Source organism: Gouania willdenowi, chromosome 11, assembly GCF_900634775.1.
Source record: "Gouania willdenowi chromosome 11, fGouWil2.1, whole genome shotgun sequence".
NCBI classification, from domain to species: Eukaryota; Metazoa; Chordata; class Actinopteri; order Blenniiformes; family Gobiesocidae; genus Gouania; species Gouania willdenowi.
In genome coordinates this window covers 14,276,766-14,289,672 of record NC_041054.1, presented here as the reverse complement: position 1 = coordinate 14,289,672, position 12,907 = coordinate 14,276,766, and the positions used below count along the sequence as shown (strand labels likewise).

At 38.0% G+C, this 12,907-nt stretch overlaps 1 protein-coding gene across 1 annotated transcript; it reads right to left on the bottom strand.

Moving 5' to 3' along the window:
- Positions 1-692: 692 nt before the first annotated feature.
- cdca7b (cell division cycle associated 7b) lies at positions 693-10,692 on the bottom strand. Its single transcript, XM_028461504.1, has 10 exons — positions 10,547-10,692; positions 6,870-7,013; positions 6,629-6,726; positions 5,658-5,868; positions 5,513-5,575; positions 4,111-4,293; positions 3,629-3,781; positions 2,494-2,643; positions 2,262-2,398; positions 693-1,060 (listed from the first exon to the last, which is right to left on the bottom strand). Exons 1-10 carry the CDS (start codon positions 10,562-10,564, stop codon positions 1,036-1,038), a joined length of 1,182 nt encoding a protein of 393 aa, XP_028317305.1. The 5' UTR covers positions 10,565-10,692; the 3' UTR covers positions 693-1,035.
- Positions 10,693-12,907: the final 2,215 nt, after the last annotated feature.

Here is a 12,907-nt window from a genome sequence, read left to right as displayed (position 1 = left end):
TATGGTGGTGAGGTAACAGACAGTAAGGTGGGGGTCGTTCAGTGTCAGTTCACAGACCAATGATTCCAGTACAAGTATTTTAAACAATGGGCTGGAAGCTAATAAAACAAAATCAAACTGGGCTCACAGATCATTGTATTTCTAGCACAATATTTCCCAAAAAAGCATTTAAAGAAAAAGGCAAGCAGTAAACTCTGCTCACTGTTCAGAAATATGATTGACTCGGGATAGGTAATCCAGGAAAGGTTGTCAGATATTGGAAAATGAATCAAGCTAGCCCATCATGCCATATCAGATCTTAACCATGTGCAGTACACTGGCGATGTCACCAAGCTAGGTGTTAAACTGAGGTACATGTCCAACTTCCTTAGCGTTTTTCATTCCTTACATTATTGTACCCTGCACAGAGAGACTAAGCATGGGCTGTATCTAGGTTAGGTTGAACAGAAAGTCTCACACACGAGTAAATTGTCTGAAGGAGTTAAAATGTGTGTGTGCGTGTGACGGACTGAAGACCTGAACAACATGTACCCAGCCTTTGCACTCTGTTATGAACAACAGCTACCCATTTAAAGTGGAACTTCTTCCAACTAAAAGGCTATTTCATTAAACTGCAGCTAGAAAAACATTTCAAAACAGCAAAAATGTTTTGGAAAACATGGTTTTTATTTTTATTTCAGATAATAATGCAAAGTCTGAAAGTTGGAAAGCAGCTCTGATTAAAAACACGCTTTCTTTGCATCTGAAACATGGGAATCTGAACATGGATATCACATGTGCTCTGATTAAAATATTGTGACGACTTTAAAACTATAAAAGTCTCCCTGCGGCACATGCATCCCAAACCATTTGAACAGTTAGTGTGATGTGACTCACCTTATAAAAGCCCTGACCACACTTTCAGTGAATGTTGGATCAATTTACATAAAAAATTTTAAAAAAAAAGGAAAATAAACAGATGAAAATGTGCAATAAAAGGGATTTCTACAGTTTTCTGCAGCAGCATCTGAGTGAGTAGCTCCGCCTTCTTCCTGCTCACTTCTGCAGCTCTTTCTGGATGCTGGACGGAAAAAAAACAACATGAAATCCTTTAGATGTCAATAAGCTGAGAGTGATTTACTTTTTTGAAAAACAAGTACATCAATGTAAAAAGTAGTGCTACAATTGCAAGAATCAAAACTTTCTGCAAAACGATCACAATGTCACACCTACATTTTAATAATGACATTTAAAGGGGTGCGTTGTCCATTTTGAAAAACAATCTCACACTATAATTTATCTACAGTTTTCCAGCCCTGGTTGTGTTTGAAGGGCTGGATGATATGAACCAAAATTTTGATGTTTTTTCTCTAAATGGCGATATACTACATAAATCTCCATCATTTTAATTAAAATAAAGTCAAACCAGGAAGACAATTCAGGGTTAAATTTGCTAATGCAAAATGCCACACAGGCTAAAATAACATCACGCTGCTTTAAGAGTGGTAATTAAAAAAAACTTGTGTGTATTTCACAAACAAGGGGCAACTAGCGGCCCCAAAAGTAAACGCACAAAATGACAGCAAAAAATACAGAAAATTACTACAAAACCACAAATTAACAGAGAAACACACAAAAGACAAATCACAAATACTTAAACAGGACAACAAAAAACCTAGAAAAACTTACAAATAAACGGAGAAATACACAAAGAAACAAAAAAAAAACCGCTTAGCAAAAAATACACAAAAGTATGACAAAAATACATAGGACAACAAAATACACAAAAGGAGGAAAACAATACACAATGGGACTGGGACATTTATTAACAAACAGTTGCACAATATTTGCTACTTTTTCCTTTATTCTCCGGTAAGGGACAGCACGTGTGAGTGAGTTCTGTAGTGCATCTTGTTTAGGGGAAGGTCTGGGTTAGGACGCACTACCTAACTGTTCTTACCATGCTGTTCTGAAAATTAGTGATAGCAGCGACTCCTGAAACTAATATTTTAATACAAAATAAGCTATAAAATAAAAAATATATTGATATAAGCGATATTGTATTTTCTAAATCGCCAAAATGGAAAACTCAATATATCTTGAATCTCGATATATTGCCCAGGCCTAGTGTGAAGGTGCACGTGTTCTAAAGTGTGTGCATTAATACAAGATCACATGAGTGTGAGTGTATGTTTGTCTGTACAATAGGCACTGACGTCCTAACTGCCTTCCAGTGATTTCATTCACATAGAATAGAAATTCAGCTTTAGAAAGAAGCCAACCTCGCCAAATACTCGTGCACGTTGTCATGGCCGTTGTAGCGAGCCAGGCCGACCAGTATACCGGTAGCACAGCGGCCCTCCTTCTTCCGACACAAGCTGCAGTTACACATTTCTCTGCAGAGCGGGCACGACCACGTCTGAAAGACCAGAGAGACGCACGTCATCATGGAAGCCCATTAGGAAAGTAAAGCCACAGTGACGGCGAAGGCTCTCCTTTAGTGTGAACACTGACCGGGTCGAGCAGCACCGTCTGGACGTCCTCCCCGTAGCGATTCTTCAGACACGGCCCACAGAACTGACCTTTACCGCCCACACAGAAACCACTGCGACACACTGTCTTAGTGTCCATGGTCTTCTGTCTGCACTGGTGACAAGAGCTGCCCTGAAACGCAACAACACAGACGCTGTCAAAACACAGTTTAGACAAGTGTTTCTCAAATGGGGGTACGTGATGGGACTACAGGGGGGACTTAAGAAAGAGAGAGAGAGAGTAACTAACAACAAGCATGATATGAACAGAAATGATAAAAACTATAGAAATAAATCTATTCATGAGGCACTAAATCAGTGTTTTTCAACCTCGGGGTAAGGACCCCATGTGGGGTCACCTGAAGTTTCTGAAATTTTTTTTTAATTATTTGGGTTTTTGTTTTAATTATATATATATATATATATATATATATATATATATATATATATATATATATATGAGCTTAAACATGGTCAAAAACTAATTCAAGAAAGAAAAAAAAAAGTTGTCTTTGGGGTTTTTGGCCAGAATTTCTTGATATTGAAATGGGGTCACAATCCAAAAAGGGTTGGGAACCACTACACTAAATTCAATCCACTTATTGTCAAAATCAGATTCTTTAAAATGTGTGCTATCATTCAATCATTATGCTCTATAGTTGTTTTTAAATAGTTTTATAAGCAAAATGTTGTTGTCAGACTAAGGAGGTACTTGGATTCAGAAATAAGAGAAAGGAGGTACTTGAGCCAAAAAAGTTTGAGAACCACTTGTTCAGACCACATGTGTCAAACTCAAGGCCCGGGGGCCAAATCCGGCCCTTCAAGGCAACTGATTGGGCCCACAGGAGAAAGTGACTGACAGAGAAAACATGATTCATTGTGTAATTTACCAAATAATTCAGTCGTAAATTGTATTTTTCAAAAATCCTGCAATTTTTCTCAAATTATTCCACAAAATCAATAAGTTTTTTTTATTGATGCCTTGCCTACTTTGTCTGATTTATAACTGGAAGTGCAAACTTGGGCACATTAAAGTTGAAATTGTTCATTTTCCCGCCTAAAAGTTTGCCACCCCTGCTTTAGACTGATGAGTCAGGCCTGCCACTGATCAGACTCACGTTCTCCTTGTCCCAGATCTTGTCTTTGCTCCGATATACGACATTATCCAGTTCCTCTTGGGTGATCTCATCAACAGACTTGGCTACATAGCGACTCCTCCTTACGCTCTGACTCCTCTTTCTCTTTCCATTCACAGCACGCTCATCATCCACCTGATAATTAAAAACAAAGCGTGTGTGTCTCATGCTGGGGAACATTTCCTTTTAGATAAAAAGGCAGAAAAGTTCATTTTTTCAGACAACTTTTTTCAGGAAATTGATCTCCTGACATTTTCCGAAAGAACTTATAAGGACACATCAAAGTAATCAGCATACGCCTCTGAGGAAGACTGACAATAGGCAGTCGAAACACGTCAGGAGATCAAAGTAGATATAGTGTAAAAAGTTGTCTGAATAAATGAAACCTTAACATATTAAAGCTCTGTGCAGAAAGTATCCTTGACCGTATGATGTGTGTGTGGCGTGTTTGTGTCACGTCGTACTTCCAGGAGTCTCCTGATGTCAACACTGCGTGGGGCCCTGGGCTCCACTGGCTCGCTCTTCTCTTCAACAGCAAAGTGCTCCGGAGGACGAGCTTTACGGGACGGGTTCCTCCTCTCGGACCCAACGTCAACTCCCAACTTACGTTTTCTTGATATCAGCTTGTCTGACTCTCGTTTCTTCTTCTAAAGAACCAGAAAGACAGGTTTGTCTGATCTGATGAGGTAAATTACATTTAGTGTTTGTTTAAGGTTGTGACGGGCAGGGTTGAGGTCAATTCTAATTCTAATTGCATAATTGAAATTAATTAATTACAATTATGGTGTAATTAGGGCCAGAGCACAACACTGCATAGGACCCCCTTGTATTTATTATTAATATTTTATTTTAGGAGAAATTATCGCATTTTTGAGGACTTAATCACATTCAAAAACTCATGAAAATTTGTACGTATATATTAGGAATGGGGGAAAATTTGATATTTTGGCGAAATTGCATGTGTGAATGGCAAAATGACTCAATAGCACCCCTTGAAAATTGTATTGGCTCCCAGCTTGGACTGATGACATCATCACTGTGGAACTTCTATCAGTGTACTGAAGAACTATTACTTCAGTACACTGAGGACTTCCCTGATCTGGCAAAGTACTGCTATTTCTTTCTACCACACTATCACAACAGGGTTCTCATCAGGAACTGTTCACAGCATAGGGGGGTTGCGTGGCACGCGAGCAAGCGCGAAGCTTATGGTAGTTATTAAGAGTTTGCCAAATAAATTAGTTGCGGTTAAAACGAGTGGTCTGCAACCTGTGGCTCTGGAGCCTCATGTGGCTCTTTGACTCTTTTGCAATGGCTCTCTATAGCTTTAAAAAAATAATCAAAATAAAGAGTTATTATTTTCTTACAGAGGCTATTAATGATTAATGACAAGTAAAATCATGATATAACAATGTGTTTACCTAAAAATAAATGACTCGGCCACCTTCCTACTTCACCTCCTGCAACATCTACAGACCATTTCCACCTGTGGCTAACGTCGCCAATGTGCCGGTTAAGTATGTATGCTTCATATGTGGCTAGCAATTAGCATGTGTTGACCGACATGATCATGCATTATCAAATTCAAGATACTTTTTGTTGCCTTCAAATAACATTTACTAAAAAAAAATATTTATATAAGATTTACATGTATTTACAGTATGTAAACTGAGACGCGTAAGAATATGAAGATGCAAGATACTATTTTGTTGTTGTGTCTTGATGTTGATTTATTTTATTTTAAGCTGTTTTTAAGTTGCCATTTACATGATCAATATAAATAAAATGAAATTACGGTTTTGTAACTGAAAAATGTATATGACTCCAACCCTGGTGATGGGTTTGGTCAAAGCTTGTGTTCCTCACGTTGGGGTCGATGGGCAGGGCCAGGTCAGTCATGGTGCTCAGATCAGCAAACAGCATAGCCAGCTAAACCACAGCATAAAGACAAGGATATCAGACTGGTTTTAAAAACCAAACTAAAAACAGAATTGTACAAAAACATGTTCACCATGGCCTTATTTTCAGCAATGTTCTTGTCTCGTTTTTTGAGGCTCTGAGACAGAACGTCTTCCTCGTCTTCCTCCTTGGCTTCTTGCTCATTCTGTGTCGGCTTCGACTTCTGCCTTCCACTTGTCGTCCTTGGAGGAGGAATTTCTTTTTTCACAGAGCTTTTTCCCTGTGATCTTTGTTTGGCAGCAGATGTTCTTTTGATGGGAAACCTGAAAAGTATATATATATATATTTTTTTTTTTTTTTTTTTTAAGTTTAATACACAAAGCCACTCCTATGTTCACTCTAACTCTTCACCTGTCACATTCAATCGTCTACTATAGAGTTATTTTCCCACGTCTACTTTAAAATACCCATTGGTATGAAACGGGTTTGCCATAAAATGATCGCCCGTCTCCTCCATACTGTTTCACATTTGGGTAATACAAAAAAATTATTATAAGGAGAAAGAGCAACAATTTCACCTGGGACAGCAATAACATAATATGTATACAACAGTATAAAATACATTAATACTTAATCAATAAACATAATAAAGATAGAGTATATAATGAACTGAAATATTGCCATACTAGATTTTGTATTTAATTCAGTTGAACATTTGAAATATTATGTACATGCATGTGTGTGTATGTATATATGATTAATGGGCATGTATAAATTGTATATATAAAAATGTGCGTAGAATACAAAGTTAATATATATTGTAAAAATAGTAATATTAGTTACTTATATTATCTAGAAAGCCTTGTTTCTGTAGCTGGGTGAGTGTGTATAAGCTGTTGCATAAACCTACAACCTTTCGGCTGATAAATTAAACAACTGAGTGTCGTTTGTTGTGTTTTTTCGGTTTTTCTGAAGACTGCCGAAATAAAATTCTAGTTTAAATTCAGAACACAGGTAGTAGTCTTTATATTTCTGATACTTTTGGACTATAACACACAACTGGTGACAGGAAAAGCCCCACACCTCAGTGCAACTAAAAGACTCTTCCTCTTCGGTGAAGAATCCTCATCATCATCAGAGTAGAAACCTGTGTCCACATCACTGTCCTCAGAGTCCTCTGCCTGAAAACACCAAAGAAGAGAATCCTATAACATTTATAAACCACTGATAGAATGATAAAAACAGCAAATGGATGAAAAGCAACAACACTTATGTTATTATAATGTTTATCTTCAGTGGGATTGGAAGAGGTGTCGTGTGGTACCTGGGCTTTGAGCTGCTTCTTTGAACATCCTCCTCCATCTTCCTCCTCACAATCTGTGAAACCGACAAATTCCTCTTCGCTGTCGGACTGGCTGAACAGGTGGGCCAGCTCTGCTGTTATAAACTTAGATTTGAAATGTGGAGTCTGTTGGAATGTAGAAAAGCAGATTAAAAACATGGTTAAATGTGACATTTTAAATCAGTTTCTTGATTTGACAGTAGGGGGAGTCCTCTTCATTCACGAGAGTTAAAGACAGGACATGAAGTGTTCCTAGACATTTTCAGGATTATTTTATCTCTATTAAATACAGATGACATGGTGAAGTGTAAAACAAACTCTAGGTACCCGTGTGTTGCTAAAACTATAGTAAGATGCTTCCTATTAGTTTCCTTTAAACATAAACACTCACATGAGTCAAACTCAAGGCCCAGGGGCCAAATCTGGCCCTTCAGTGCATCCAATTTGGCCCGCAGGAGAAAGTATGACCAGTCATCATCGTGTAAATGACCAATGAACGCAGCCCCTCCAAATCCACAAATTCAATGAAACTCCACAGTATTGGTAATCTTGCACAGGCTCACAATTTTACTTCATTGAAGCCTTTTTTAATTGCAAATTGTCAAAACAGCCTTCATTCTTCAAAAACCCAGTTCAAACCCCCTCAAATTACACCAAAAAATGGCCAAGTAAAGATCCTGTGGGGACAAATATCAGTCATGCTTTGATATTGTATAGGAGCCTTACATACCGTATATATCATTTATATGTTGAAGTGCAAACAAGGGCACAATAATGTTAAAATTGCTCTATTTTCCAGCTAAAATCTGTGGCCCACTTGATATCAAATGTGTCTGAATTTGGCCCCTTAACAAGAATGAGTTTGAGACCCCTGTCATAAGCAGTGTTGTTGTTGACTATGTACGGTACATGCTGTCATGGTTTGCTTTAGACTGTTTTGATTCATTTTCCAGTATGTGATCATGTATGCATCATGTTAATGCTTGGAGGTTTAGAAATCCCCCCAATCCCAAACCATTTGAGTATTTGGGGCCATGAAGAAGAAACAAGGTGTCCTTATTCCTGGCCCCGGTGAACGACTGTCCTGCAGGTTGTAAATATTTAACACCATAACATAAATCATCATCTGAGGTGCATTAAATTCAGACGTTGAAAGCCAAGTAAACAGATGCTTTCCAGGACCTGAGGGGTATTCCAGAAAGCGGGTTATGTTCATACTCTGATCTTTGGGCTCAAATGAGGGAAACGGAGTATCCCATTCCTGAAAGCTCGGTAAGTTATACTCTGTCACCATGGTAACATTCTCCATGAACTGAACCTGCTCGCTGGCAGGTTTTGTCTAAGAAACCCTTGGTTTTTACCTGGCTCCGCCCACCTGAACACTGCTTCTCAAGGAACACTTAAATTTACCAATTGACACTATTCTCTGACGCACATTAGTAACAGCACACACCGTGGACGTGCGCTCACATCATTACTAACGTTGTGTGCTGATGTTTTTTTGCAAACGGTAGTTTTCTTTATAACATTGTGGATGCAGAGCATTTAGGGAATGGCACTGTATGCAGAACCATCAGAAAGGTTGCTCTGCATTAAAACGCCTACTGATGTCTGTAGTAAAGTTCCCTGAATACAAACCTGTGGCTAACGTAAAGGGAAAATGCCAATTTAAAGAAATACACATTTAACTAAGGCTCAACATTTACATTATTTCTTAAGATCGAAGAGCAATATGGATGTTACAACTGGATATATACCTGTCACAATAGTGTGTGGCAGTCACGATGGAACAACGGGAAAAGAAAGGAAGCACGCTTGAAGGCGTAAGATCTGGGGTTCGAATCCAACCTGGGTCATATATTCTATAACATCTAGAATATGTCTTTTTTGGACATCCAGATGACTCTGGCGACTACATTACATTCAATATCAATGTAAACGTCACTGTTTGAAGAGCAGAGGCTGCAACAACGGGAGAGCTGTACACTTCCTCAACTTACTGGGCCAAATGAAAGTGGAACACTCCTCGAGTAAGCCTTTTAAATTCTAGGTATATTTTGAGTGAACTCATCCTCTGTAAGTAAATAATTTAAACCGAAAGAACAAGTGGAGCTGTCTAGGATAAGTGTTGTAAACGTACGGCTGTAGAAGTCATCAGCCCCCTGAGTGCCGCCCATCATAAGGCGACCAAAAAGCGCGACAATGTTCATGCGACTCATCACTGGCAACTTAAGCAACTAAAGTCACTGAAGTGGCGTTCTGTGTGAACGCACCTTTATAATAGGCTCATATTCCACAAACACCTGCTTATTTCACCCATCGGGCTGAATAAATCACTCTTTTCCGGCTCCTTGCCATGGTAGTTCGTGTTATCTTTGCTCCATTTATGATGGCTTTTTATCACGCTCATGCATGTAAGTAACCCAAGGTTTACATACTCAGAGTGGATTGACCCACTTTATACCAGCTACAGTGAATCGGATACCCAGAGTTATGTTGACTCAGAGTTTATGGATGAACTCAGAGTTCATTGACCCTCCTTTATGGAATACACCTCAGTTCTAATTAGATTCAAGCCTTGACCGGTTTGGACTTTTTTTTGTAAGAAAAGTCAGATAGACTTGATCATTCAGGCATTCCTTTTTGTTCCCACCGCCATCAGGCTGTTCAACACCATTGTTTAACTTAAATAACTGTAACAACACTGATCCCGCCAACCTTATTCCTTCATTTGTAATTCACACAGTTGTGTTTTTTATGCCGTTGTTGTTTTAAAATTTTATTCTATTTATTATTATTTATTTATTTTTTAAATCTTTTTTTAGTTTATGTTTGTCCCACAGTTGTATATTTGCACTATTTTCCTATGTTGGTATTTATTTTTGTTCTTACTGTTTACCTTTGCTATTCTATGGTGTGAATTTCCCCTATGAGGATCAATATAGGTTTATTCTATTCTATAATGTTATGATCAAAATGAGCACATTTCGATGAGGTATTAATAATAAATACTCCTACTTAGGACAGACTGATCATGAAGTCAATGAAGTTTATAGATGATGAAACAAATCAAACATATTATTAGGAGGTTTTTATGTGCTTTTGTAATCTTATTGATATCAGACTGCAAACAGACAAAGCTGTATGATAAATCATTCAAAAACATGAAGTTAATAGAATGATAGAATGTAGGAAAGAAGAGATTAAAGCTAATGTTAAAAGGGGTGAAAAGTCAAACCTGGCAACCACTGTTTACAACTGCTGACAGAACGTGATGGTTCTGGTAAACACTGGTTTTCAATATGTGCATCAGTCCTACAACAAGCACTAAATAAACTGATAGTAAAGGATAAATATGCTGATCAATGCTACGTTGTATTTGTGCACGTCTTTAAACAGAAAAAGACTCACTTTCTTTGTCTCTGCGACACATTTCCACTGTAGTCACTTGTAAATCAAACATCAAATATCCTGTAACATTAATAGCACAAACAGGTATTTGTTCTTCAACTGTAAGCTTTTACACGTCTTGGTTTTTGTTGTTAAACCTCACTGTGCATTTATTATTTACCTTCTCTGGCCTATTTTTTTCCGACTCATTCAAAACTATTACATTTAAACAGTCTACACATTAAAATGAACCAGTAGTAAACGCTTACCTTAGACGTTAGCGTCATTTTCACAACTTTTCGGCTCAATTCTGTCAAATGTAAGCTTTTACTCGAGTATTTCAAGTGATAAGAAACAAACAGCGTGTGTTTAAAACTCCTGTAGAGAGACCTCGTGGGAAGCTCAGTACGAACAAAAGTGAGGGGGGAACGTCTGCAAACTAAAATACGGTATTATAGTTATCCTCAGAGATACTATAGATATAAGGACAATTCGCGGTCGTACAATAAATTAAATAAGTTTTTGTGTGACGCATGTAAAGCTGTTGTACGTATTGATGCAATTAGGAGGTTTTTACTTCATAGTTTCCCCCGACCTCAGAATGGTGCGGTCCAAACTTTCGCGCGAAAACTCTTCGTGGGCGTGTCAACACCGCTTCCTGCTCCCTTTTGTTGTCCAATCTTTAAAAACGTGTTTTTTTTGGGTTTTTTTTAACGATGCCGTTGAAAAAACGAGATGCGCTTGAAGGAAGCTAAAATTGGGCTAATACAATATTAAACGTTTTAAAAGATTTAAACACCTAATACTTTAACATCTTAACAGATAACTGTGATCTTATTGGTGAAATGTACTTTACGCGAACTTTGATTTGTCCACAAATCATTAATCAGTTCGATAGGACAGTTACTATCAAAATCAACTTCGGGCTTTGAAGAGGGGGTTTTCAACTATCTACACCCTTGGTCTAATTTAGTGCCCCCAAAACAAATCCTCCCAAATTTATAATCCAACAATTAGGATACACAAAAATATTCACAAGAAAAAAATAATAATTCATGAATGTCCGCAAAAGTACACAAAGTGACAGTAAAAACAAGCAGAAATACTGTATTACAGAAATACACGAAATGTTACGTTACAATTAATAGCTCCGGCCCTTGTTACATAACAGTTATTAGGTCTGCCCCTTGCGTTACATTAGTTATTAGCTCCGCCCCTTGTGTTACATTACAATTAATAGTGCCGCCCTTTGTGTTACAATCAGGTTATAGCTCCACCCCTTGTGTTATGTTACAATTAATAGCTCCGCCCCTTGTGTCACGCTCAGTTTATAGCTCCGCCCCTTGAGTTACGATACAACTCTACCTCTTGTGTTACATAACGGTTATTAGCTCCGTCCCCTTGTGTTGCATTGCAACTATTAGCACCACCCCTTGTGTTACGTAACAATTATTAGCTCCGCCCCTTGTGTTACGATACAACTAATAGCTCTACCTCTTGTGTTACATAACGGTTATTAGCTCCGTCCCCTTGTGTTGCATTGCAACTATTAGCACCACCCCTTGTGTTACGTAACACTTATTAGCTCCGCCCCTTGTGTTACACTCAGTTTATAGCTCCGCCCCTTGTGTTACGATACAACTAATAGCTCTACCTCTTGTGTTACATAATGGTTATTAGCTCCGTCCCCTTGTGTTGCATTGCAACTATTAGCACCACCCCTTGTGTTACGTAACACTTATTAGCTCCACCCCTTGTGTTACATTACAATTAATAGTTCCACCCCTTGTGCTACGTTACAATTATTAGCTCCACCCCATTAATAGTTACAGCCCTTGTGCTACATTACAATTATTAGCTCCACCCCTTGTGTTACTGAACAGTTATTCGCTCCGCCCCTTGTGTTACGTAACCAGTGACCCTCTGATTACATGCCTGCTTCTTTAACCACTAGAGCACCACATCATATTACAGTATAAAGGTCATGGCAGTGGATGAATGGTTGGTTTAGTAACTCCAAGGTAAGTTTTACAGGTACAGCCAAGTGTCCTCTTGTTTCAAAGGCAAATATTTGACTTCAGCCAATATTAGATACATATTTGTTGAATGAACTGCACTCGGCTGCTTTGTGAATTCTTCATGCATTTGGTTTTGTAACCACAAAGGTAGATAAGAGATTAACCATAGGTCAGCAGTTTTTACTGACCACGGCCAGTTTTCACACACGCACACACAGTGAAAATGTAGTTTAAAAAAGAAAAAGACAAAAAAATTTAAATTTTGATTGTTGTTTTGTTTAATAATAATAAAAAAAAAATAGTTATTTATTTTATGTTTTTCAGCTGTAATTTCTACAAGAGGACGTATGATGACTGGGTTGCATTCGCCCATACAGTATCAAACCAAAGACATGTGACCCAAGCTTTATATATAAACAAAAATAATGCCACACTTTCACCAGTAAACTACACATTCCTCCTTATTATGTTTTCATCTGTGTATTGCTTTTATGTGCCAGTGAGATTTATAGCGCCAATCAATAAATCAAAAAAATATACAGACATTTTAAGTCACGGCTGCTGGATCTGTTGTGTGTAAAACTCAAGTGTATGTTATACTTAAGTATTTTT